The following is a 27,347-nucleotide window of genomic DNA, read 5'->3' as shown; positions in this document are numbered from 1 at the left end:
TTCAGTACATACCAAATAAAGTAGTTGATTTGATGCCTGCAAACTAATCGCCTATTCAGAAAAACGGAAATAATTAAAACCGGGTCCAATTGCATGTGAAAGCAAAGTGAATCGGCTTTAGTTCTGAAACTATTATTTTGAATAATTTCAAACCATTCAAAAAACAGAAATAAATGTATTTTACATATATATGGCATTATATTGTGACACCATCGTGCATCGTTACGTCATCTGGTATCATTTCCGTCCTCCTTTAAAATTATAAAACAGTGAAACAATTCATTAGTAAATGTTTTACAATGGAATCGACTAAAATATTTTGTAGGGTTAGACTACAAATTTGAAGGTCGTTCTAAGGAGATAACTGTCAAAACAAGCCGATAACATTTGAAACTCTGTGTTTTGAGTAATCTTCTCATTAAAATTATTTAAATTACGTGCTTACGTTTTTTAATTTTATTGTAAGAATTACTGAAGCAAAGGGTTTTTTGTTTTGGTAACGTCATAATTGATGTATTTTAAGCAATAAGAACTAGGAATTTAATCGAGTAGGTGAGTTTGTTTTTGGATCCTTACAAAAATTTTATACTACTTCATTATATTCTGGGCTTAAATTACTGAGGTCCACTGTTCCACATCATGTTCAACTAATATTCACGTAAGAAAGATAACACCCAGTAAATTTTATACATCCTTTGAGTAACCTTACCCTAATATTTCTTGACCTCTGCTATCACGATGATTATCTGTTTTGTCGGTAACTTTAATTTTTGAGAGTCTTATATTAACACAGTATTGTAATGGAACAAGCATGCCAGGTTAGGAAATGTTTCACTTCAGGCTTCATAATTATTAATTATCTAAAAGAGAATCAGATAAGCGACTGGTTAAGCTATGTTTTACTAACTACTACTACGGTTAGTCCGTAGATGGGTGAGCACCTTTGTCATAGCGAGTTCCTCCGTGTTTCGGAAGGCACGTTAAATTGTGGGTCCCGGCTGTTCAGTTATTCCTTCATCGTTGACAGTCATTACAGGTAGTCAGAAGCTTGAAAAGTCTGACAGCCAGTCTAACCAAGGGGTGTTATGTTGCTCAGGTACCTGGGTTGAGGAGGTCAGATAGGCAGTTGCTCTTTGTAAAACACTGGTACTTAGCTGAAACCGGTTGGACTGGTAGCCGACCCCAACATAGTTGGGAAAAGGCTAGGCCAATGATGACTATGCCATAAATAGCTAAAAAAAATTTGCTGTTTCATATATTAAATTGAAAACTCTTCAACATAACTAGTCTTACTATTAAGAGTCCAAGACGTTGTCAACAACTATATATCCTAATCCCCTTATTTGAGACGTAGTGTTGAGCTAAAAAAAAGAGATGGGAAGAAGAAGATTAGAGGGATGTTCACTTATAATAAAGCATGTGCAAATAAATAAATAAAAATGTGAAAAGAGCCATGAAAATTAAAGTTTGTCCTAGATACCCAAGCTCAGTCTTAAATAGTGATGTGATCAATAAGTTGACAGGACCCCTCCCCCTTCACTCTTTCCATATTGGGGTGCCAGAAAACCAGCCTAAACTACTACTGGGCTGTTGCTCTGAGTCTGGCAGCCCTGGGTTTAGATTTAGTTGTTTCTTTTTTACTGGTCTTTTTTTGGGCATAGCTTATATAAATTTTATATGAACTTATTAAGTCATAAAAAGTTGTTAGAATGAGACAAGTCAAGTGTTTAGTATCCTTTTTATTATTTTTAGACAGATTTTGTTGTTTTTGGCTAATTAACCACTAAAAATTAATTTGAAATATCTCAAATACTTCACATTTCTGCGTTAATTATCAGCATTCCCAAAACAAAAGTGGAAAATAATGAGTTCCAGGTAAATAAAACTATATAATTATCCCGAATCTATAGTTTATATATATATTATAGTCATATACTATCCACTTCTTTACACTGTACCTTATATTGGTACACTAAAAAATTTAGCTATACAGATACTAAAAATTTCAAAATGTATTCTTAGTTTGAAGTACAGGTCATCTGGGCCTTCATTTACTCTGCTGCACTTATTTTATTTAGACGTTTATTAATTTTGGAAAACAAGAAGAAAAGAGAAACATACCAATATAATGTAAAATAACAATAGAATAAATACATACACACATAATAAGTGCCTTGAAAGAGAAAATTAATAAAAGCTGCACATTATTGTATATTTGCCACTGCTGAGCAGACCGTATAGGGAAGGGTTGAGCATTGATCACCACACTAGATCACTGCGTCCTGGATTTCTCACAAAGTTTTCTTTCAACATTATATGGACTTTCTTAACTATTCTAAAACACCACATCAAACAAACACGTGCATCAATCAAATCATTTCATGCATATTATCACGAGAAAAATAAACTGAATGACAAATGTCATTAGCTTATCAGCTCGGTGCTGACTAAAGTCGTCGCCAAGCCTAATTTTTTTGGTCGATCTAAAGATTCTAAAGTTTTTGGGTCTTATAAAATTTTTGATCGTTTTAGCCCATCAGATATAAATAAAAGAATATTACACATGATTCTTTCCTGTATAGGAAATATAATATTGTCAAAATCCTTTATTTTAAGTTAAGGAGAGGGGCCTACCAGATATTTTATTTTGTAAAAACATGGTACAAGCATAGGTCTTAGAATAAGTATTAACAACTCATGTTCTGCCACATTATGTACAAAATTTAAATGGTACTTAAGCTAGCTTAATATATAATACACTGACTCTGTATAAAAGAAAATAAAAAGTATTAATAAAATTCAGTAGTTACAATAAAATAAGATCAATGTCACCAATAAAAGCGAATGTGAAATACATATGTGTGCATAACTCACTTAAAAATTCTTGTATGCTATAGTAGCATTTGTTTATCTATTAAATACCTTTTAAAATGGGCTTTAAATAAGGCATATGGCATTTCTTTTACTGCTTTGGGTAATTTGTTATAGATTTTCGGCGCCAAACAGAAATAACTTTTATTCATTAAGGTTGTTTTTGAACTTACTATACTGAATCAGTCGTTTCTCCTACGATAACGGATTGAAGTGTCAGCTTGTTTTTAAAAATGTGTGGTTTATTCCGAACAAAATTTGCTACTTCGAATATAAAAAGAGATGGAAGAGTCAATATTTTGTGTTCAATGAAATAACTCGAGAGAGTCCGTAGAGGGCATAGGATGAGGAGCTGATTCTCTTATTGAGGTCTTCTGTATGGGCTTTCCAGTTAAGATTTCTATCAATAGAAAATTTTGTAGTGTCAGTTCTGACACTTTAAAATTTATGGGCAGATGGGACATTTTTTATTATATTACATATTTATTTATACACCGTGATTTTTAGTCGTCTTACAAAAGCAGCCCAGTTCATGTATTGAATGACTAGAACACGTTCATGGTAAAAAATAGGTATTTATGAGATTTGAAAAAAAATATGTAATTTTTATTCAATATTATGATGCAATGCGTAGTTTTTTAGAAACAGCTCTGATGCGAGTGCGGTGATTGCTTTGATTGTGAAACCTGCTCGGTAGCCGAGTCGATCGGAGGTTGGCTCCGACGTGGCTTGACGTGCTCAATGGTTTTCTATCATTAGTTTGATAAACCACTGTACGAATCTCATTTTCCAGAAAATGTGTAGGTACTTGAAAACGTTTCAAATTTAAATACTTCTTTGGTTTTTACACTCGCCACTACAGCAAGAACTTACACATTCGGTATATACTTTCAACTTGGTGTATTCGTTGTTAGTTTAGTTAATTTCTTCGCTTACTCAAATTCATACTGCTCAAGTTATTATACAGTATGCCATAATCAGTGGCAAAGCTTTTTTTTAATCGCTCGTTTTATAATTAGGTACCCTTTTTATTGTTATCGTCATTTAACTTAAAATAAACTAAATATTAAACCACTTTCACAACATATTATCTTTGTTTTATAGAAATTCCTTATTTTTATAAAACATAAAATAAATTAAGTTTAAGCAATCAAAAAGTGTCTCATCTTTTAAAGTCCAATAAAAATATAAGTAAAACATTAGTATCAAATTGCCCAACTATCATGTAGCAATAGAATAATGACCGTGCAATATGATAAATAATGAAGTTAAGATAGTAATTCATCACTTAGCCCGATAAAGCTAGACGTTATTCATAATGCTCGGGCATTTTAAGTAATTCCTGCATTAATAACCTGGTCCATAACATCTACACTAATATATAAAGCTAAAGATTTTGTATGTTTGTTTGTTTGAACGCGCTAATCTCAGGAACTACTGGTTCAAATTGAAAAAATATTTTTGTCTCGAATAGACCATGCATCGAGGATCGTTTTAGGACACATATAATCACGGTGCGACTAATAGGAGTGATGATACAGTGGAAAATGTGGAAAAAAAGGGCAGGTACAAATCATAACTTATAATTTCTAGCCAAGCGGACGGAATCGCGGGCAACAGCTAATATATAATATGACTAAAAAAATTATTTTAAAAAAGACTTCGACCAAATGAAAAAAAATGGAACGATTTTCGGTCAAACAATTATGACAAAATAACTTTACTTCGATAATCTTAATAAATTGTAAAGGAATGTAGGTACTTCAAAGTTTTTGATGAAATTGAATTCGATCAAGTATTAAACTGGTCTCTATGCTCATTGTTATCATAAACATGTAAACCATCTTGATTGTAAGGGTAAAACGACTCACCCGCTAAGTTATCGAACTCTACTTCGTCGAGCAGTACTACCAGTAGTCACCTTTTTCAAAGAGTGTTAACATCAATGGTTAAATTCCACAGACCATATAATACTTTAGACAACTAGTTAAGTTACTATAGTGTATTTAAAAAAATAAAAGTGTAGTCTGTCAGACAGATCTCCAAAAATATTGTACATATTTTTTCATTTACCTCGTAAACAATAAATAAAGGTGTTACAGTGATGTAATGTGACGTCACTTACCAGTACACTTTTTACTAGCCAGCTAGCAAATTTTTAATGATGTGAAAATTGCTTATTCAATATGTTTTGGGAATCTGTCTGACGGACTGACTATACAGATTTATATTACTAGATATAGTACAATACCCTATGGCTGGTACCTACAATTCGGTTACTTCGAATAGGTACGTATTGTTCTAGCGCGTCTCGCCTGCCTATTGTCACAGTAATGCGGTTTTATTACTCTATATTCGATTGCGTTTCTTTCGGAGCGTTACGATTTTAATAGAAAATTTAGATTAGCACATATTACTAGTAAAGTGTTCTTTGTTTAACTTTCTTATTGTTTGAACGTCAATGTTATTAGAAGCATGTGAATTGGTAGTCAAAATGTTTTGTTGTTTATCAAGATTTACTTTTCGACAGAGTGAGGTGACTATCTGCTTACTACATATATTATTAAGTGTGTTATAACAAACCTACACAAATAAAACTGCCCTAAACCTATTAATTCTTGGTAACACTAGCTCGATGTATGGTAACATATAATTCCGATATTAGATATTAAATATAAATGCATGTGTGATTTGTGCAAATGGTGAAGGTGGCTATGTTGGCAGACGTTCTCTCCAGTTGGTATTAAAACACCCTGTATAAATTAATTTGCTGTGTTAACGAGAGAATAGGCCCTGGAAAACAAAGGTGTGTAATTTAATATAGTGTGTAATCTGAGGGACTTTTGTGGTTCCCTGGTCCATGAGACGTACTTCAGCGTCACGGTCAGTTCCCTTCTTGTTTATATAAGGGAACCCGAGACAGCGCCTACGCTCAAACCGAATGTGCTGTTTCATGGGTACTCATAAACGGTGACTACTCGACATGCCCAAAATGGTGACCCGCGAAAAGAGCGACTACGGCAGGAAAGTGCAGGAAAAGGCCGTCATCGAAAAGGTCATCATCCATCCACATAATGTATCTCGCTTTTTTCGATAAAGTTCGCGCGAGAGATGGAAGCTATGACGAGTTTCATCGCTTTTCTTGTGAGGAAAATCATCAGTCGCATTTATTCGAATGCGGTACAGCGATATTTGAATGCAAAATGTAACCGCATAGTAGTGTGTCATCCTGGGCGAGGGCTCAACGTAGGCGGCCCATGGCTAACGTGTGGTGTTGTGGCGCAGAGGCAGATGGCGATCGAGCGCTGCGCTGCGGCCGCGGGCGGCGAGCGGCCCTCCGGCGCCGCGCCCGCCGCCGACTGCGCGCCGCCGCAGTTCACGCACACGCGCCTGCTCACGCTGGAGCACGGCGAGCACCACGACTCCACGCTCTATCGGTAGATACCACATCATTCATACGACATCATTCATCATATTGTTTCGATATAATGCAATAACTTTTTTTTCAGGTTTCAAAAAGGCTGCTATTTACAATTCTGCCCCGGTCCTTCTTTACTGGGTCGAAAAGTATTTCTCTATACTAATTATGTGATGTCTGATAACCGTAAGTATCTCACAAATTTCACGTATCGTGGGTAGGTATTTTTAAAAGTGTTTTTTAAGAGAAAAATGTCTCAGTCCTTGGTAATATAGTATTGAACTTTACTGTGTATTCACAAAATTTGAAAAGAGTAATTTTTACGCTTCGCAATATCGTACCAAACACTTGTAGTATTTTCGACCATGTATTCGAATATTCGCAAAACATCTTACTTAACCTCGTCGATTTTGTGCATACAGAGGATGATAAGCAAATCGAGCAAGCAGAGTTTATTCGCAATCAATATTACGGGCTGGAGTGGTACCGTGCCAGCGAGGAGGACGAGTCGCCGGCGCCGCTGGGCACGGGGCTGCTGGTCACGGACACCGACTACTACTGTCAGCTACGGCTCTCGCGCGCCGGCTCCTTCCACTACTACTTTGTGTACGACAATGCGTGAGTATCTGTCGCAGAAGAGGGAGGGGGGCAGGTAGCAGGCTCGTGACGCACGCTCGTGTTGCAGGGAGTCGCCGGTGGGTCCGCAGGGCTCGGGCTGGTTCCACGTGGCGCCGGAGCTGCGCGCGGGCCCCGGCGGCCGCGACCTGCTGCCGCTGGACGCCGTCATGTGCCAGACCGTGCTGGCCAAGTGCCTGGGCCCGCTGCCGCGCTGGGAGCGCGTGCTGCGCGTTGCCAAGGAGTCCGGCTACAACATGATCCACTTCACGCCCGTGCAGGAGCTCGGCGCTTCTAACTCCAGCTACAGTATCGCTAATCAGCTGCGACTCAATCCGCTATTCAGTGTGGACGCGGGTCGCGAAGCTACCTTCGCCGACGTAGAAAACATCGTCTCCAAAATGCGAACTGACTGGAAGGTAATTATTGCTTTTTTCATTTAATTTTCTCTGATTATCTAATTAGGAACAATTACCGTTTAGAGTAAAATGTTTTTGGTTCACGTTTACATTTCGTATACGTAGATGCTGTCCATTTGCGACATCGTATTGAACCACACGGCAAACGAGACGCCGTGGCTGTCGGAACACCCCGAGGCGACATACAACTGCAGCAACTGCCCGCACCTGCGGCCGGCCGCGCTGCTGGACGCGCTGTTGGCGCGCCTCACGGCGGACGTGGCGCGCGGCGACCACGAGGCGCGCGGAGTGCCGCGCCGCGTGACCGCGCACGAGCACCTGGAGGTGAGGCCGCCGACCCCACCGCGCCCCGCTCCCCTCCCGCCGCGCTCGCCACTCACGCTGTCCGCTGTCCGTAGGCCATCAAGCACCTGCTGCTGACGCAGCTGTTGCCGGAGGCGCGGCTGCACGAGATGTACATGTGCAACGCGGCCGAGCTGGTGCAGGAGTTCTACTACATGGCCCGCAACAAGTGAGTATGCGCCGGGGGGCGGGGGGCGGGGGGCGGGGGGCGCGGGCGGCGTGTGACTGGCGCGTGTTGCAGGGTGCCGGCGCCGGGCGCGGCGGCGGCGGACGCGGCCGAGCTGCGCCTGCTGCCCGACCCGCAGCACCGCCGCCTGCGAGCCACCATCGACATGGACCTCGCTCTGCAGCTCTACAACGTCTACAGGTGACCACGCCCAAACCGATTCAGATTATTTTATCAGTGTTTTTCGTCATTCTAAAATATTTCAATTGCAATTCAGAGCAGAGTGCTATGACGAAGAGACTCGGCTCAAAAAATGCTGCGAGGAGATGAAAAGGAAGCTAGAGCAACTTAACGAGGCCGCAGCAGAGACATTACGCGAGCATCTGCGCTCCGCCGTCGACAATGTAATAGCCGGCATGAGGTGAGTAACCGTGCACGTATCATGTTATAAGTAGAAACAATTACAGTGCGTCACTTTTCGCTGTTTAGAAGTTTGTTGTTTGTCTAAAGAAACTTAAAGGAATGCGGACACTGTCATTTATTTGTCAACCGGCACGGTATAATTCAATTCAATTCAAAGTCTTTATTTCTCTCATATTACATTACATTACTCAATTACATGCCCCTAAGGATAGGTATACATAGGTATGTAGTCATGGATGCAATCACCCACATATAACAGATATAACATAAACTTTTACCAAGTGTAATAAAAAATATATGTGGGTAAAAGATGATATTTATAGTTTTAATGATTATTATTAGGGTTATGCTTTACTTAACGGATTGAGTTGAACTTATAAAAATAGAAATTTGCAAATAAGGTCGAATATGGCATAAAGTTTTTTGTGGCGGCCGGCGCCCGCCACTGCGCCCGCGGCTCCGCATAAGTGACCAATTAAGGTGTAACCTCATGAGTCGCTCGTTTCCAGCGACAAATATGATCACGTGACCCCATTTTAAATTTCCCGCGACTCGAAATCCCGCGCTCTTTTATAAAATAAACAATAAACGCCACTAATATTAAACTTATTTAACTAAAATGTATATCAAAACAACTAACTACTTGTGGGCGATATGCCTTTGAACTTTTGAACGATGAAGGATGGTTATGTTAAGAAAACAAATAAAAGTATAATATACATATGTTTAATTATTGCTACTGACATTATGAAGTTGAATACTCCGGAATCATGAACATTAGAAACAAAGTAAATAAATTTATTTGAATCGATGACGAAAGAATTATTTTGAGAATTATTCGCCTAATTTTTGCAGATACTTCCGCCTGCAGTCAGATGGACCAAAGATAGAGGAAGTGAGCGCAAAGAACCCACTCGTGCCGAGGTAGGTGTAGAGTGAGTAACCGAGCAGAAGCTAAAGCCGGCGGGCGATGTAACGCGCGTGTACTGCTGCAGGTACTTCACATGGGCGTGTCCCGTGGAGAGCAGCTCGCTGGCCGAGGTGGAGGCCGTACTGTACTCGGAGTCGGGCCGCCTGTGCATGGCGCACAACGGCTGGGTCATGGACGCCGACCCGCTGCAGGACTTCGCCGCCAAGGCCGCGGCCGCGCGCGTCTACCTGCGCCGCGAGCTCATCGCCTGGGGCGACAGCGTCAAGCTGCGGTGAGTGCCCCCCCCCACCCCGCCCCGCCCCCGCCCCGCCCGCGCCCGCGCTCACGCCCTGCCTGTTGCAGGTACGGTGACAAGCCCGAGGACAGCCCCTTCCTGTGGGCGCACATGCGCGAGTACGTGGAGCTCACGGCCGAAGTCTTCGATGGTGTACGACTCGATAACTGCCACTCTACCCCATTGCACGTAAGTACAAATCATTATGAAGTCGGCCTCTCGCCGCTCAGACGAATCTCTTCAATTGTCTGGTTTCCTTTTTTCAGGTCGCAGAGTACATGTTGGACTGCGCGCGTAACGTAAAACCGGACCTGTACGTAGTGGCCGAACTGTTCACCAACTCGGACCACGTGGATAACATTTTCGTCAACCGCCTGGGCATCACGTCGCTCATTCGCGGTAAGTGTCGGCGACTCGGGCGGCGCAGAGTCGCGACGGGCGCGTGAGCGTGCGGGTCACGTTGCAGAGGCGGAGAGCGCGTGGGAGGCGCAGGAGCTGGGGCGGCTGGTGCACCGCTTCGGCGGGCGCGCGGTGGGCAGCTTCCTGCGGGGCCCGCGCCGCGCCGCCGCGCCGCGCGTGGCGCACGCCATGCTGCTGGACCTGACGCACGACAACCCGTCCCCGCTGGAGCGGCGCGGCGTGTTCCACGTGCTGCCGGCCGCCGCGCTGGTGGCGCTGGCGCGCTGCGCCACGGGCAGCACGCGCGGCCTGGACGAGCTGGTGCCGCACCATGTGCACGTGGTGGACGAGGCGCGCCTCTACCCCGAGTGGGCCGACCCCGCCCCCGCCCCCGCCGCCGCCGCCGCCGACGCGCAGGAGCCGCGCGTCGGGCCCGACACCGGCATCGTGGCCGCCAAGCGCCTGCTCAACGAGTTGCATTTCCAGCTCGCCGCCGACGGATACGACGAGGTTACAGCTCGTAGTTTCCTAGTCACGTTGAAATCGCGCTAAAAAACTATGGTCGCTGAAAACTTTTCACACCAAATGAATTGTTACAGGTATATGTCGACCAAATGGATACAGACGTAGTCGCAGTTACGAGACACGAGCCGCGGTCCAGAAAGGTACTTAAACGTAACACCGTACCCTCCATTATTCGTTCATAAAGTCGTCGCGTCACGATATTAATGTTTGTCTCAATAAACAGTCGGTGATTCTGGTGGCATTTACGGCGTTCAACCCGCCTGATCAGAATTCGAGCGGACGATACGTGAAACCTCTGCGATTCGAGGGACAACTCGAAGAAATTCTGTTCGAAGCTTGCTTACGGCACGTGGACCATCGGTGAGAAACCTTAGATTACCCTCCTTATTGAAGTATTTCAGAGTCTAGCAACTGTCGGTCGTTATCGTCAGGTCGGAGGGCAGCCCGCTGCGGCCGCCCGGGCCGTTCTCGCGGCACGCGCGCTACATCACGGGGCTGTCGCAGTACGAGTGCGAGGTGCGGCGCGCGCCGGCGCTGGGCGCGTCCGGCGTGTTCGCGAGCGCGCGCAGCGAGGGCGCCCACAGCGTGCTGGAGTTCCGCGCGCTGCTGCCCGGCAGCGTGGTGGCGCTGCGCGTGGCGCCGCGCGAGCCGCAGCGGGCCGCGCTGCAGGCGCTGCAGGCGCGCGTGGACGCGCTGCACCGCGCCCCGCTCGCCGACCCGCTGGGCCTGCGCCCCGCGCTCGCCGACCTCGACCTGGCCGACTTCAACGCGCTGCTGTTCCGCTGCGACGCCGAGGAGCGCGAGGCGGGCGGCGGCGGCGCCTACGACGTGCCCGGCTGGGGCCCGCTGCCCTACGCGGGGCTGCAGGGCGCGGCCTCGCTGCTGGCCTCGCTGACGCCGGGCGACGCGCTGGGCCACCCGCTGTGCGACAACCTGCGCGCGGGCGACTGGCTGGTGGAGTACGCGTGGCGGCGGCTGGAGCGCGAGCCGCGGCTGGCGGGCGTGGCGGCGCGCTACCGCGAGCTGCTGGCGCCGCTGACGGAGCTGCCGCGCTTCCTGGTGCCCGCGTACTACGCGGCGCTGACGCTGGGGCTGTACCGCGGCGTGGCGGGCGCGGCGCTGGCGCAGCTGGCGGGCTGGGCGCGCGGCGCCGCCTTCCCGCGCGCGCTGGCGCTGACGAGCGTGCAGCTGCTGGGCGCGCTGGGCTCGGCGCCGCTGCCGCCGCAGTCGCCGGCGCTGCCGCCGCCGCGGCCCTCGCGCTCCGTGTCGCTGTCGGCGGGGCTGCCGCACTTCGCGGTGGGCTACATGCGCTGCTGGGGCCGCGACACGTTCGTGGCGCTGCGCGGCCTGATGCTGCTGACGGGCCGCTACCAGGTTAGCGCCGCCGGCCCCGCTGCGCGCCGGGAGCGTGCTCTCGATGCTCAATGCTATGATGTTTGCAGGATGCACGCTTTCACATCCTCGGCTTCGCGGCCTGTCTTCGCCACGGCCTGATTCCGAATTTGCTCGACGGCGGTCGCAACGCTCGGTACAACTGTCGAGATGCCGTATGGTGGTGGCTTCAGAGCATCAAGCAGGTGGGGTTAACTTGACGTTGATGGGCTCGTTACTATAAATAGCTTTAATAGCTTTTAAATCATTAATTTGAACGAAAATTACAGTATTGCACTGAAGCGCCGCAAGGTACGGCGCTGTTGACGGAGCCAGTATCGCGCCTGTTCCCCAAGGACGACTCGGAAGCGGCGCCGCCGGGCGCGGCCGACCAGCCGCTACACGACGTGGTACAGGAAGCTCTGGACGTGCACTTCCAGGTAACTGCAGGCGCGGCCCGGGCCAAGTCTCACCGAGCGCCTTCTGACCCCCGCTTCTTTATCCGCAGGGCTTGGTGTTCCGCGAACGTAACGCCGGTCGCACCATCGACGCTCACATGTCCGACAAAGGCTTCAACGTGCAGATCGGAATCGATCCTGAAACCGGCTTTCCGTTCGGTGGAAACGATGCAAACTGCGGTACCTGGATGGACAAGATGGGTTCGTCGGAGCCTGCGGGCAACCGCGGCAAGCCCGCCACGCCGCGCGACGGCAGCGCCGTGGAGCTGGTGGGGCTCGCCTACAGCGTGGTGAGCTGGCTGGCCTCACAACACCGCGCCGCGCGATACCCCTACCCCGGCGTCGTGCGCCGCCACCGCGACGGCAGCCTCACGTCCTGGACCTTCGCGCAGTGGGCCGAGCGCATCCGCCAGAACTTCGAACGCTACTTCTGGATCCCGCCCGCGCCGTCCGCCGCCGACCTGCGGCCCGACCTCGTACACCGCCGCGGCATCTACAAGGATAGCCACGGCGCTTCGCGCCCCTGGGCGGACTATCAGCTGCGGTGCAACTTTCCCATCGCTATGGCCGTCGCTCCCGAGCTGTTCGAGCCCAAGCACGCTTGGATCGCGTTGGACGCCGTGGAGCGGTTGCTCCTGGGTCCGCTCGGGGTCAAGACTCTGGATCCCGCCGACTGGGCCTACCGCGGCGACTACGATAACTCCAACAATAGCGACGACCCGAGCGTGGCGCACGGGTTCAACTACCACCAGGGACCCGAGTGGCTGTGGCCGCTGGGCTTCTACCTGCGGGCCCGCCTCGCCTTCGCGCACGACTGCGGGAAACACGCGCGCACCGTGGCCGCCGCCTACGCCGCGCTGGCGCCCGCACTGGCCGAGCTGCGCACGTCGCCCTGGCGCGGCCTGCCCGAGCTCAGCAACGCGGGCGGCGCCTACTGCGCGGACTCCTGCCGCACGCAGGCCTGGAGCTCGGCCGTCGTGCTGGAGGCCCTGCACGAGCTGGAGGCGGCGCGGCGCGCGCGCCCGCTGGCCGCCGACTGACGCGCGCGCCCGCGCCGCCTGCGACACGCGCGCGCCGCCCCGCCCCCGCGCCCCCTCTACAGCGCGCCCTACGAGCCGCTGCGGCCCGCGCCGCGCCGCCCGCTGGCCGCGCTGCGCCGCCTGCTGCGCCGCGCGCGCGCGCCCCCGCGCCTGTCGCGCACTATCTACAACCTGCTGCAGGCCGGCGGCTGCGCGCGCCGCGGCGAGCTCGCCACCGTGGTCTATAGCGACCGCTACTTCCGGTACGGCCTGCCGCTGCGCGCGCGCGAGGCGCCGGCGCGCCGCCTGGTGGCCGACGAGCTGGGCGGCGCGCTGGCCGAGCGGCGGCCGGCCGCGGCCCGCGCCGCGCACGTCATGCCGCTGCGCCGCGCCGCGCCCGGCCTGGCGCCGCGCGCCGGCGTGCTGCTGGGGCTGGGCGCGCGCGCGGCCCGGGCGCGGCCCCGCCCGCCGGCCCCGCGCCGCGAGCCGCCGCGCCTGCTGCGCGTGGCCGCCGAGGCGCGCTTCGAAGAGGCGGCGCCCCGCGAGGCGGCCCCGCCTCGCCGGCCGCTGGACTACCGCCAGCCGCGGCTGGGTGGAGAGCCGCGCGTGGGGCGCGCAGAGCCTCGGCCTCGCCGCGAGGTGCCGCCGCCGCACGAGGCCGCGGACTACAGCTCGGCCTCCGGCTCGGCCGCCGCGCCTCGGCCGCAGTTTGCGCTCACGGACGAGGCCGAGCCGGCTCCGCGCTGGGCCGACGAGGCCGAGGCCCCGCAGTGGGCGGCAGAGACCGGCTACGGCGCACTAGTGAAGCCGTCGCCCCGCGTGAGTGCCGCTAACCTCTCACCGACGGCAGAAGACGACAAAGCGTGTTCGATGGCTCTGGCGCGTAAAGTGTTGAACACGGAGCGGTTCAACAACGGCGCGCAGGCAGTGGTGTACCGGCGGGGGTCACGGGGCTCGCGGGGGTCGCGCGGGGTCACGTCGCGGGGCTCGCGGGGGCTGCGCCGGCTGCGGGCCACTATCCGCGCCATGCTGGCGTTCAGCGGGCTCTTTTATGCACTCTCCTTCCTCGCGTTCTACTTCCTGAGTCTGCCGTAGCTCGCAAAGCCGAGGATGCTATTATAATACTGAGTGCCATAATTATTATGTAATTGTTAAGTGTAGGTATAATTATTGGTTTAATCTTTGAATAGTACAATTGGTTTGTACAGTATTATTCAAATAAATAATTGTTAATGAGTCAACAGATTCTCTCCAATCTAATCTGTCATAAATCTAAGTGTTTTAAAATGTTGAAATTTATATTCTTATTTTTGTCAGAGTTTATTTTATTAATCTATTTACATAAGAAATTATAAATGAATAAAATTATATAATAATGATGCGTAATATCATCCCAAATTTATTCATAAACTACAGTGTAATTGTGTAGTGTATAGTTATTAATTATAAAATATTTACAAAGACAAAGCAATATATACCTTCAGTTGTAATATATAACATGTTTTTCAATACATTATGTTTTAATGCTATGTGCATTCTAAATATCTAATTTAAAGAAAAATTATATCGTTTCATAAGCTGCAAGTTTTATTCACCTACAAAATTTTAATAGTTTTGTTAATGTAAAACTTGCACCTTTACAAAAGAAACATTATTTTTTTCTCTCAGATATTATACGATACCTTTCCTGAGTACAACTATTAAGTAGGTTACACTTATAACCACCCTAAAGAGGACATTAACTGGATCATAACTTTACAAGTTATAAGCCTTTCATCTATAGATTTACCAGGTATCATCGAGATGATGTCGTAATTGATTAAAATTTATACTTTAGTACGCGTTATCAAGTCTACATTTGGTTTGGTTCAAAAAGTCATAATTAAAATAAATCTAAAAAAACAACAACAACAATATATTGAGATTACCAAAAAAATACCATTTCAATACAAGTTGTTCATCTTCGAGCGACTCATAGCTTCAAGCTGAAGAGTATTTTATTTTCTTAAACGCGTAAATCTCGGAAACTACTGATCCGATTAAATACGAAATAATGATCAATCTATACTAATATATAAAGCTGAAGGGTTTGTTTGTTTGTTTGAACGCGCTAATCTCAGGAACTATTGGTCCAATTTTTTTTTGTGTTGAATAGCCCATTCATCGAGGAAGGCTTTAGGCTATAAACCATCACGCTGCGACTAATAGGAGCGAAGATACAATGGAAAATGTGGAACAAACTGGGCAGGTATAAATCATAACGTATATACGTGGACGACACGGGGACGAAGTCGCGGACATCAACTAGTATAATAATGCAATATTCCACAACTTGACTCAAACAAAGCAGAGCTTGTATTATGAGTACGACTAATAAACATACTTATATATTTCTAAATACATATATACATAATATAGATAAATTACACCCAGACACCGAACAATTGATGGTGCTCATCACACAAACATTTGTCGTGGGTGGGAATCGAACCCAAGACCTCCGGTATAGCAGTCAGTGTCACTAGCCACTAGACCAACAGGCCCGTCATTTTATATTTCACATTGTCTGAGCTTTTATTTCATACTTTTCTTTTTTTTAAACGACTCCGCTGTTAAGAATTTAATCCGTGTGTCGGGGGGTTTCACAATCATACAAATCACATGCACAATAACATCCGGACTCCGAACAAGCATTCGTAGATCACGCAAATGCTAGTCCTACGCGGGGATCGAACCCGCGACAGGACGCGCACGTGTTTGGCGTGGTGACCTCAACCACTCGGCTATCCGTGCACCTGCGACATCGTACGTCAACTAGTTCTTTAATTTACAGGTTGAATAAATTTTAGATTTCGAAATTGACACCAAAACGGAACTTTACAGATATTTATAGAGAGAGAGAGAACTCCCTTAGTTATAAGGAATCAACATAATAGACCTACATACTTAATATGAACTCCGTAGGTAAATAATATCCTTCACAATAGTTTACAAAAAGTACCATCAATTTTTAAGTGGTCCATTAATTCTCAGACTTTGCTGCCTACATACGTCATCAACATCACAGGGCGGGATCATAAAGAAAAAGCATATGGTTCAACATTAACATATTTATCAAAAATTAAAAAGGTTTTCTTCAATTGCTTTCTCTGACTCCCAAGCCTCTGCAGATTCTGGATCATGTTTTATTCTCTTCAACTTCTTTGGTGCAGGACCTGCATCATCTGAGATCTTCCGTTTCTTTTTCTTCTTCTTTTCACTTGCATCTATTGTAATGTCTGGTTCTATCTTCATGATTCCTTCTTGTGTTTCTGGAGTCTCTTGGTCTACTGCATTTTTATCTGACTTGTGTTTCTTTTTTTTCCTCTTTTCAGCTTTTAAGGGAGCTTCTATACTATCTTGCATGATTAAACGTTCCGCAATGGATGCCGGTATCTTTAAAGCCTTTTTATAGTTGGAACCAAAAAGAGGATGGCGACATTTTGTTTCAGGAAGTGGTATGAAATTTGTTTGATTGTTAACCATGACATTATCGTCATGAAACTGTGCTTTAGGGATCCTTTTACGTAACCCTATTATACCATTTAGAGGCAAGTTTTTAATTTTATATTTATTGTGTTCCATTGTTAATACAGTAACAGTATTTGATTGAATATCTCCTTCAGCGTTCCCATCATAAGTTTGACCATCAAATTTAATTTTACATTTTCCATGGAAATTGATATTTTTCCCAGCAAAACTTCTTATATCAATTTCTTTTGGGCACTTAAGAATCCATATTTCATCATCTTGAGTGAGATTAGTATAATTTTTTTCTGAAACAAGCTTTAAGTTTGGATTTCCTTTTAGGAATTGTTTTGTTTTTTTCATATTTTGATTACTGTTGTAATCATCACCGCATTTTGTACTATCCTCCATGTTGTCATCATCTTCAGATTCAAACAATATCCTCTCTGATATTCTTGGTGTCCTCTCTTTGGTAGGCTCTGTTATATTCAAAGAAACTGTTTTGGGATTCTTACTAGTAGTACTGTTGTTGATAAATGAAATGGTGTGAGTTGTATCAGTATCACATTTGATAGCTGATATTTCATTACAACCACTCTCATCACTTTCATCTTCCATTGAATGATTATCTGTTACAAGACTATGATTCACTATGCTATGATTATTCTGAGTTGCATAGCTAACATCTTGTTTGCATATTGTTGTTTCTCCTATTTCAAGTTTGTCTTCAATGTCTTCATCACTTTTGTGACAAATTTCTTTTGACTTCTTTTTCTTTTTTTTTGATTTTGTTTTCCCACTTTCTGGCTCAGATTCTGGTAAATTGCTATAGCTGCTGTTGCTATTAAGTTCATTATTGGTTCTGCCTCTTAACTTAGTAGAAGTTGTTGAAACATCACTATCAACACTACATCGCCTTTTCTTTTTGCTCTTTTTTTTCTTTGTTGTAACAGTTGATTCTTCCTGCTTGACTTTCATGTCAAGAAAAGTTTCATCATACGGGCCAGATTGCTGGGATTCATGTTGATTTCCATTGATTTCAAAGTCATTTACTCTATTATTTCTCTTGTTTTTGTCAGTATCACTATCTGGTTCTAATTTTATCTTTTTCTTCTTATGGCTACTGTTGCTGCTTACTTCACTATTTTCTTTTTTTATATTTATTTGACACTCTTCCTCATTTTTGTTTATCCTGTTCTTTTCTTTATTTTTCATTGTGTGATGACTGTTGAGACCACCTTTCTTAAATGATAGTGAGTCAACCTCCGCTGCATCCCTGAAAAACATTTATTGACTTGTTAAAAAGGTACAAACCAGCTTATACTGATTTAATTCAGTAAAAGTGATTGTACATTATAAAGGATTATTAAGTAAAACTCTATTATTAAACTCAGTCGCCTTTAAATCTACCTTTTACACATTTCGTCATTCAAATTAAGTTTAACAGAATGAGGTGGTATTTACATATTACATATTTTATGAAAGTAAACCATTCTAATCAATATATAACAGTTTACATTTAATTGTTACATACCTATGTATGACAGTATGTAAGACATGGATAGTCCACAATACCTATGTTATACCTATTGTGTTGATCTACATAGTTAACATAGTAATAAACTAAAAATATGCAAAATCATAATCTAAATTGCAATAGTCTCCATAGCAGATTTCTTGAACAAGAGTGAGGCAATAAGAATCATTTGTTTCCACATAGCAAAGTAAGTTTTTTAATAGTTTTATAAATTTCTTGATATATACTTCATATATTTCCACTCCAGAATTAATAAATGATTATAATTATAACCCTGTCAGGCAAGTAGATACGACAAAAAAAATCCGTATTTGCATAAAGATCAAATCACATGCAGTACTATCACGAGTACTGCCTCCAAAACTTACTTGGAACTGCTATTGAAACTGTCACTTGACGTGTCCGTCCAAGCAAAACTGTTTTCAGAACCAGAATCCATTCATGATAATAATGTGTCTCGCAAGCAAGAAATAAAAATATGCGTATAACCTTTATAACCTAAAAGTTTGACCAGTGTTGAGTGTTACCACTACAAACGAAAACAATCAAAACAACATAGAAAATAGTCGAGCGAGGCGAGAGTCATGGAGTCACGTCATTGTTTTTAAAATCTCAGCATCAGGTACCTAGCCTTTTTCTTTCTCAGCTCTGCCTCTTAGCTCTAGTGTAGGTTTATAATAAAGATGTTGCAATCATTAGTAGACTCGTAAGCAGTGCACTTTGAAATAATTTACTATACTCAATACTCAATAATTTATTGCATTCCATACATGTACATGAAGGTCTTAAAAATATAATAATACAGAACCATTATGGAAATATGGACCCTGTCACTCACAGCACTATCTTAGAGAGAGGAAGCAGTAATATAATATATTGTATAATTATATTTTAGTAAAAATATGTGGAATAAAAATTGAGGCATTAAATCTGATAAACTTAATTTTATCAATGAGAACGAAAAACAACGAAAGAATGATAGATACTGAGCAAAATTATTTATGAGAATCACTACATATTATAAACAAAACTGCTTTTTCTGTCCCTATTTCCCCTTGACTAATTAAATCTTTGAAACTACTCGACGGTTCTCTTTAATAGATAAAGTGATTCATGAGGAAGGTTTTTAAGTATAATTAATGCGTATTTTTGTACAGGCACATAGTCAATTTTAGCGATTTCAAATGTATTTACTATTTTTACGATTTCATTGCAAATGCTGGCTAAACACCAAGAGGTAAATAAAAATAATGTTCTACAATATTGTACATCATACAAAGATCTACAAAAAGGTCTCAGACAGCATAGTCTATCTTTTAAAGTTGACTCACCATAACCATTTTTTTTGGCAAATAATTTTGTTCCAAAACAAATCTTCTCTGCGAAGCTGTTTTTGTTTAGATGGTAATACTTATCAAAATAAACACAAATATTCAATTTTGAAAAATGTGAAAATCATAACTTATATCTTCTACCCACGGGGACGAATTCGCGGGTAACAGCTAGTAATACTATATAATACCTTAACCATGGACATCTAATTTGTTCTTATAGCAACAACAGAAATACATCATTAATATAAAATTAGATAATTTTAGACGACATGTCTGGTGCAGGCAAACAGCAGATCCTTTCTTGTCCTGCCCTATTTTCTCTTATAGGTATATATCCTGTATAATATATTTAATTATTATAATATTATGTTGTTATTTGTATGTGTGTGTGAGTGTGCATGTTTTTCAATTCTTCACACTTAATAGGCTTGGTGTGATTTGTGGCATAAGCAAGTTTGCTTATATATAGGATATAGAACTAGGGTTTAACCTAAATTAAACTGCTAAACGGTTTCCGTTTATTTTCCTTTCTATTATAAATAATAATAGCCAAAAGCATAATGAGCACTTAGTCCTGTTCCATAAAGAATTTTGCAAGTACCAGGAATTAAGAGACGACAGATTGATTTTTAATATTAAAGATTACACAAGGCAAGCAGAGGGGTAACATGTTTATTTATCCTGATGGTATATTTATGGTCAAATGAAAAACATCGCGTGTAATCTGATCAGTTATTTATTTCTCTTTTAATTCACGGTATAACTTATACTATGTGTACTGGGAAAAAACCTGGTTCTTTTCAGAGGCGTAAACTTTTTCTACTCCTATGGTCTAAAGTCGTAGAGATTTAGTCGTAGAGAGATTGACTCTTACTACTATATTAATGCAGTTATCGAAGCAATAATGCGTTCACAGTCTAGATTTTAGTGGGTATGAGTTGTCGAATTGATGTTTTGACACACTCAAGCCAATAACCCAGATATCCGTTCCATACCATAAACCACTTTTTTTCTCAATTTGACGCTGTCGAAAGTCAAGTGACGTTTCTTTCTTGTTAAAATTTGTGTTCAACATGGTGAGTTAGTTATGAAAATAAAATTTTAAATCTGAATTTATCTTGTATTTGTTCAGGTTTTCATCGTTTATAGCGTAACTTTTGTAAAGTACTAGGTTTAAGTGTGGCATTAGACATAATATTTTTAAAAGAGGTTGATTTTTATCTAAGTACGTTGGTGCCGGAAAGTTACGTTTATATATAAATAACTAGGCCCTGAAACCAAACTCTTGAGGATAATTAAAAACCAATTTCTATGACTAATTCTTTGCTGTGAAGTGTTCCCTATTTCTAAAAGTGAGTGCAGGTTATGTTAACTCATGACAGTTAATGATTATTTCATGATTTTTAGGCACGCGGGCCCAAAAAGCATTTGAAGCGTTTAAACGCACCTAAAGCATGGATGTTGGACAAGCTGGGAGGCGTGTACGCGCCCAGACCCTCGACTGGACCACACAAGTTGCGTGAGTGCTTGCCGCTAGTGATCTTCCTGCGTAACCGGCTCAAGTATGCGCTCACGGGCAATGAGGTTCTCAAAATCGTGAAGCAGCGTCTTATCAAAGTGGACGGGAAAGTGAGGACTGACCCCACGTACCCTGCTGGCTTTATGGGTAAGTTTTATTGATTTCAGTTGCCATACAAAGATTGTTTGCTATCTAAATTAATGACAGTTATGTGAACTTTAAATTAAAGTTTTCCTGTATGCTAAATCGCAAATATTAGATGAAAAAGTAAATTATAGCTTAAATTATCTAGGTACTTCACTGTCCTCCCTCATAAGTACTATAAATTAGTGAAAAACTATCAAAAACGTAATCATTTATTTTACAGATGTTGTGTCTATTGAGAAGACCAATGAGTTGTTCCGTCTCATCTATGATGTGAAGGGTCGTTTTACAGTTCACCGTATTACTCCTGAAGAGGCCAAGGTTTGTTAATAGTTCCCTAAATTTAATGAATTTACTTGAGTTGTTTATTATTATGTCCCATTGTTTGAACAATTCAATTTGTTTTTAGTTGTGTACATATTGCAATTATGCTGTATTGGCAAGATTCAAATTTGTTTCATGCCATTATGTAAATTTAATATTAACAATGTTTTATGCACTTTCATAAGTGAAATGTTGCACACAAGCCTGTGGAGGGCCTATATTACTCTTGAAAACTTTTATGAAATATTTGTTTTTCTTTGTCTGCAGTACAAGCTATGCAAAGTGAAGCGTGTGGCGACCGGCCCCAAGAATGTGCCATTCCTTGTGACACATGATGGCCGCACTATCCGGTACCCTGACCCTCTCATCAAGGTCAATGACTCAGTCCAGCTGGACATTGCCTCCTCCAAGATCATGGACTTCATCAAGTTTGAGTCAGGTATACAATTTTTTTATAAATAAATGCATTTAGTTTGTTTAAGAATTCAACACTACCTTTGTACATCACTGAGTAATTACTTTCAGTTAGGTCAAAAACGATGATGATGATCTCTAGTATGTAAAGAAAATAAAATAGTTAAGTATTTAATTTAAATCCTTACATATTATGAAACAAAGTCCCCCGCCGCGTCTGTCTGTCTGTCTGTACGCGATAGACTAGAAAAGTACTGAACGGATTTTTATGCGGTTTTCAAAAATAGATAGAGCAATTCTTGAGGAAGGTTTTAGTGTATAATAAGTTTAGGTTTTGTGTAAACTGACGATATTACAACGATATTAGTTAAACATGCCGGAAAAAATTAAGCCATTCGAGAGCTTTCCTCGAGAACGTTGCCAAAACCTTTTGAGTTACAACAAAACAATGTATGGCGGGTTTGTACCTCTTTAATAGATCTACAAAAAAGTCCGCGGTGGTATATGTCTATCTTCCAAGGATAACCCACAATAACCATTTTTATGTGTTTTCTTAATACAGTAAAATTATGGGTTATATACGAACCTATTTTTAACAATACAGTATTAATCCTTATCCAAATAAATAAGTAAGTTAGATATATTATGCATGTAATATAGAACAAAATTGCCTTTTACACTACACCAAAAAAGTTAATAGGTAATGAGTTATCGTAATATTAAAATCTCCGCGCGAGAAATTAAAAATCGATGAAACGTAGCGAAGATATCGTTGGCATCTATAGGTATACTAAGATGTAAAGCTGAAGAGTTTGTTTGAACGCGCTAATCTCAGGAACTACTGGTTCAAATTGAAAAAAATATTTTTGTGTTGAATAGACCATTCATCGAGGAAGGTTTTAGGCTATATATCATCACGCTGCGACCAATAGGAGCGAAGAAAAAGTCATAACTTATATCTGCTAACCACGTAGACGAAGTCGCGGGCAACAGCTAGTCATAATATAAAAAAAGATATTAAAATGACACAAGAGCCATTATAATGTTACTTTTAATATTTATAATTTGAACTCACTTGTAGTTCTTGTTATTGCCCAATTAGTTTTGGACAAATCAATCATGAGCTGAAATTGCGGCGGGGCATGATTAAGGACTTTAGTTGGGTCCTAAACTAGTTGGGTGATCCAGATATGCTAAGCAAATGGTTGCATCATTTAAAAGAGAATCATCCTGACTAGTTGCTAAAAAATGTGACACCCAGAATGGATACAAATTTAAAATTATTGTATACTAGCTGTTGCCCGCGACTTCGTCCGCGTGGTTAGAAGATATAATTTATACCTGCCTTCTATCTGCCTTCTATCTATCTTGTAGGATTCAGTCAGCGTTTGCAATGTAAGCGCAAAAAATGTGTTTTTTTACGACCTCACATTAGAAACCTCAAAAATTGTAGCCTATGTGTTATTCTGATGTATAAGCTATATTGTGGTAAAGTTTCATTCAAATCCATTCAGTAGTTTTTATGTGAAAGAGTAACAAACATCCATACATCCATACTTACAAACTTTCGCCTTTATAATAGTAGTAGGATATTATGAAGTAATATTAGGTATAATGCTTTTGTGACTTATTAAGTCTGGTAATAAAAAGAATGTGTGTGGATCGGAATTTAACAAATAACGAGCTGTTTCCCGCAATTTCACCCGCGTAGGACCCGCTGTCGTCGTTATTTTATAGGTTTTGTTTTTTTGTCTGCTGCAATTTTTCCATTTTTCATTTATCACCTCCCCTGCGCTGCTATGGTTTAGCCAAATAGGTTCAAACCCTTCTCGAGTTTTAGCAAGACTAACAAACAGCAATTCATTTTTATATATGTAGAAGATAAACATATAACATTGTCATTATTTGTTATGTGCTAACTCTCGCATTCTTAATTACATTAGGGAAATATCCATAGAAGGTTGCTCATGCAAGATTATAAATAAAAATTGTGCGTAAATAAACTTTATATGTATGTATATTATGGCGAACAATTCCGCCACACATGGTTTTTACATAATTTAAAAGAGGTAGATCACGAAATTTACAAAATGACAAAGTCCATAAACTTAAAAAAAAACTCATTGTTTGTCTGTGCTTGTTGATCATAGCGTGATGGTAATAGCCTTTAGGTATTATGCATACTTTTTAGCAGTTCCTAAATGTATACAACAAAATTATTTATGAGATAAACAAATAATGTTTAGGTAATATTTTTATTAATAATAAACTAAAATTTGAATGAGTCATGTACATTTAAACTTAACAATATCTGCTTCTACTTTAAAGATCACAATCTTTTTTTGCAGGTAACTTGTGCATGATCACCGGCGGAAGGAACTTGGGGCGTGTCGGCACAATCGTGTCGCGCGAAAGACATCCTGGATCTTTTGATATCGTACACATCAAGGACTCGACGGGACACACTTTCGCTACTAGGTAGATTATTCAATTTTTGTTAGCCATGTCACTTAATTTATATATTAGAGTCATATGGCTGAGATATTTAACTATTTACTGATCGCCTTCAGGTTAAACAACGTGTTCATCATCGGCAAGGGCACGAAGGCATACATCTCTCTCCCGCGCGGCAAGGGAGTGCGCCTCACCATCGCGGAGGAGCGCGACAAGCGTATCGCCGCCAAGGTGGCCGGCCAGTAGGCCACGTAATAAATAACTTACACCTACTGCGCGTTTCATTGTCCCTGTGTGAGCGAGTGTGAGAGAGTGTGAGTGCGCGCGTGTCGCTCCAGGTCGCGGCGGCGGGCCAGCGCGCGGCCGCACGCGTCGCACGAGTAGCGCGCGGCCGTCGCCCGCCCGCCCGCCGCGTGCAGCCGCACGTGCTTGTTGAGGTTGCTGGGGTCGCCGAACGCGCGCGAGCAGTAGCGGCAGCGCAGCGGCCGGTAGCCCGTGTGCGTGCGGATGTGGATCTTCAGGCCGTAGCGCCGCGAGTACAGCTTGCCGCAGTACAGGCAGCGGTGGCCGTCGTGCGAGCGGCCCCACGCGGTGGCCAGGGCCTCGAGCTCGGCGGGGCCCGGCGGCGGGGCGGGCGCCGGGGCCGCGGCCCGCAGGCGCTCCGCCGCCAGCCGCCAGAAGGCGCGCGGCTCGTAGGGCGCGCAGTCCAGGAACAGGTGTATCTTGAGCGGGTTGGGGTCGGCGAAGGCGGCGCCGCAGCGGTGGCAGGCGTAGTCGCGGCGCGCGCGGATGTTGCGCGGCGTGAGGTGCGGCATGCGGAGCGCGGCCAGCGCGGCGCCCGAGAACCACAGCAGCAGCTCGGCGTGCGGCGCCAGCGCGGCCGCCACGCGCAGCTGCAGCAGCGGCGCCGACGCCAGCTGCAGCGAGGCCGAGGCCGCGCCCGCGTGCGGCGCCAGGCGCGCGCGCGCGCACAGCCGCGCCGGGGACCCGCCCACCGCGCGCAGCCGCCCGGAGCTGTCCAACTCCATGTACACCTGCACAGTACGACGAATCCTCGTCATCCTTTACACAATAATCACTTTAGGCCATATCAGACACCTTAGATTAACACACGCCACTAAGTGAAGCGCCAACCGACGTCGATGAGGGTATACACGCTTCTACCTGAAACTACCTGAAATCTCATCACACAGCATCGAAGGGACTTCCCCTGTGACCGATAATTCAATATTGTCCACCACGTCGCCAGTTTTATAATAGACGAGTTAAATACGAGCGGCCGCTCTTACCCGAAAAAAATAGGCTTCACATTCTGGGTACGTTTGGTTGTGTATTTCATACACAAGTGTACTTGGACATAGAATCAATATATTATGATTCGGCAAAAATGTGCGTACAAATAACTGAACTTGAACTTTTGTATCATCATTCTAGCCATTTCCCAAATATGTTAGGATCGGCTTCCATTCGAACTAATGCTGTTCAGTACCAGTGCATTACAAACTGGGCTACACGATACCCGTCGACTGGTTGGATTTCCTAGCTTCCGACTTCCCGTTAGTGTTTATTGACAACCGGAACATACAGTTTTTAAACGTTCCTTCCGAAATACGGAGGAACGCATGACATAGCTGGTCACCCCTCTACGGACTGACCGTATCATACAAAAAGTTGCACTTCAGCATACAAAATGTTCCTTTGCTGAGCACAGTCCTCTTCCACACAGGGAAATGTATATAATAAGTAATGTTGGATGTTAGATTCAGATAAAACGCTTAAATATCCGTATGTCGCGTTGTGTTACTTACATTAAAGTAATTTCGTAACTCTCGAAAGGCTGACGTGTAACTTTAAGTAGGTACCTAAGTAAATACATACATACTCGTAGGATATTCCTGCCAAACTGACAGAGGTAGACTAGAAAGAAACTATTGTAGCCATCCTTAGCGATAACCGAGACATTGCTCGTAGAGAAAACTAGATTTTGGTAATAACGAGAAACAGGAAAAGAACCAACCTGATTATCAGAATTGCTGTTGATTTGTTTTGTTTTCGTTACTTCAGACGAACTAAATATTTTATTTTTACTACCAGTACAACATTTCACGCCCATCTGGTGTGGGCCTACACACTATCTTAGAAGATACGTACACAAATTACATAGGATTTTTTTACAGTTCAGGTACAGAGGTACTTACAGGTTCGGTGTGGTCTCCATCGAGTGCAGCCAGCAGTTGGTCCGCGCTGAACGCACGCGACTCAGCGCCGCAGCTGAAGCCGCGCAAGCACAGCACACGGGACATTAAACACGACTCTGGTACCACAGACTCGGGCTGGACACTCGACTTGCGTGTGCGCACTTGATAGTACGATTGTCGGGAACGATGGCAATTGCGCCATTATATATGAACACTCCCCTTCACATGCCGGAGGGTTGGTCCTCTGGACTCACTCAGTGCGTCCCTACTTTTGTAAATCTCCGTAACGCCCTCCGATAATTGTTTACTGAGTATACAATTGTTACTACGGTACAGCGCAGCAGCATAGACGTGGTTTTTAATAGTACCTAATGTACCTATTATATTATCCCATTTGTAATGACACTAATAGTGGGTACCCTTTATAAGGATTTAGATGAGTATTTTTCTTTAGGAACTAATATGATATTCAGTACAATACACTTAACTCTTGGTAAATTCTATTTTTATTTCCATTAATGCTTTGACTGATTGGTGTAAATTGTTTTACTCACGAAACCGAGCCTTGAACTTCTCTTTTTTTTTAAAACATAAAATGAATTGCTGTTCGTTCGTCTCGATAAAACTCGAGAATAGCTGAACCGATTTGTAGCAGTCCAGAGAAAACAGTAAAATTGCGGAAGGT

The 27,347-nt window shown here is 44.0% G+C and overlaps 4 protein-coding genes across 4 annotated transcripts; 2 read left to right on the top strand and 2 right to left on the bottom strand.

The window, feature by feature from the left end:
• The first annotated feature begins 339 nt into the window (after positions 1 to 339).
• On the top strand, positions 340 to 13,263 carry LOC113495376 (glycogen debranching enzyme). Its single transcript, XM_026874066.1, has 20 exons — positions 340 to 552; positions 6,157 to 6,308; positions 6,381 to 6,475; positions 6,712 to 6,907; positions 6,975 to 7,323; positions 7,429 to 7,647; positions 7,722 to 7,834; positions 7,907 to 8,032; positions 8,109 to 8,252; positions 9,110 to 9,178; positions 9,250 to 9,456; positions 9,528 to 9,648; positions 9,726 to 9,858; positions 9,926 to 10,368; positions 10,458 to 10,523; positions 10,607 to 10,743; positions 10,815 to 11,757; positions 11,826 to 11,960; positions 12,045 to 12,194; positions 12,263 to 13,263. The coding sequence occupies exons 2-20, from the start codon at positions 6,163 to 6,165 to the stop codon at positions 13,250 to 13,252; spliced, it is 4,782 nt and encodes a 1,593-aa protein (XP_026729867.1). The 5' UTR covers positions 340 to 552; positions 6,157 to 6,162; the 3' UTR covers positions 13,253 to 13,263.
• Positions 13,264 to 16,325: 3,062 nt separating this feature from the next.
• LOC113495375 lies at positions 16,326 to 18,866 on the bottom strand. The gene is made up of 2 exons (XM_026874065.1): positions 18,644 to 18,866; positions 16,326 to 18,014 (listed from the first exon to the last, which is right to left on the bottom strand). Exons 1-2 carry the CDS (start codon positions 18,712 to 18,714, stop codon positions 16,346 to 16,348), a joined length of 1,740 nt encoding a protein of 579 aa, XP_026729866.1. The 5' UTR covers positions 18,715 to 18,866; the 3' UTR covers positions 16,326 to 16,345.
• Positions 18,867 to 20,593: 1,727 nt separating this feature from the next.
• Positions 20,594 to 24,736, top strand: LOC113495374 (40S ribosomal protein S4). The gene is made up of 6 exons (XM_026874064.1): positions 20,594 to 20,685; positions 21,017 to 21,275; positions 21,496 to 21,593; positions 21,864 to 22,035; positions 24,359 to 24,488; positions 24,581 to 24,736. Exons 1-6 carry the CDS (start codon positions 20,683 to 20,685, stop codon positions 24,708 to 24,710), a joined length of 792 nt encoding a protein of 263 aa, XP_026729865.1. The 5' UTR covers positions 20,594 to 20,682; the 3' UTR covers positions 24,711 to 24,736.
• On the bottom strand, positions 24,598 to 25,525 carry LOC113495195 (zinc finger protein 668). Its single transcript, XM_026873804.1, has one exon. It carries the CDS (start codon positions 25,523 to 25,525, stop codon positions 24,746 to 24,748), a length of 780 nt encoding a protein of 259 aa, XP_026729605.1. The 3' UTR covers positions 24,598 to 24,745.
• Between the last annotated feature and the right edge of the window lie 1,822 nt (positions 25,526 to 27,347).

Source organism: Trichoplusia ni, chromosome 6 (assembly GCF_003590095.1).
Source record: "Trichoplusia ni isolate ovarian cell line Hi5 chromosome 6, tn1, whole genome shotgun sequence".
In the NCBI taxonomy this organism is placed as follows: domain Eukaryota; kingdom Metazoa; phylum Arthropoda; class Insecta; order Lepidoptera; family Noctuidae; genus Trichoplusia; species Trichoplusia ni.
The sequence above is the reverse complement of the archived record's forward strand: the minus strand, read 5'-3'. Positions and strand labels throughout refer to the sequence as shown.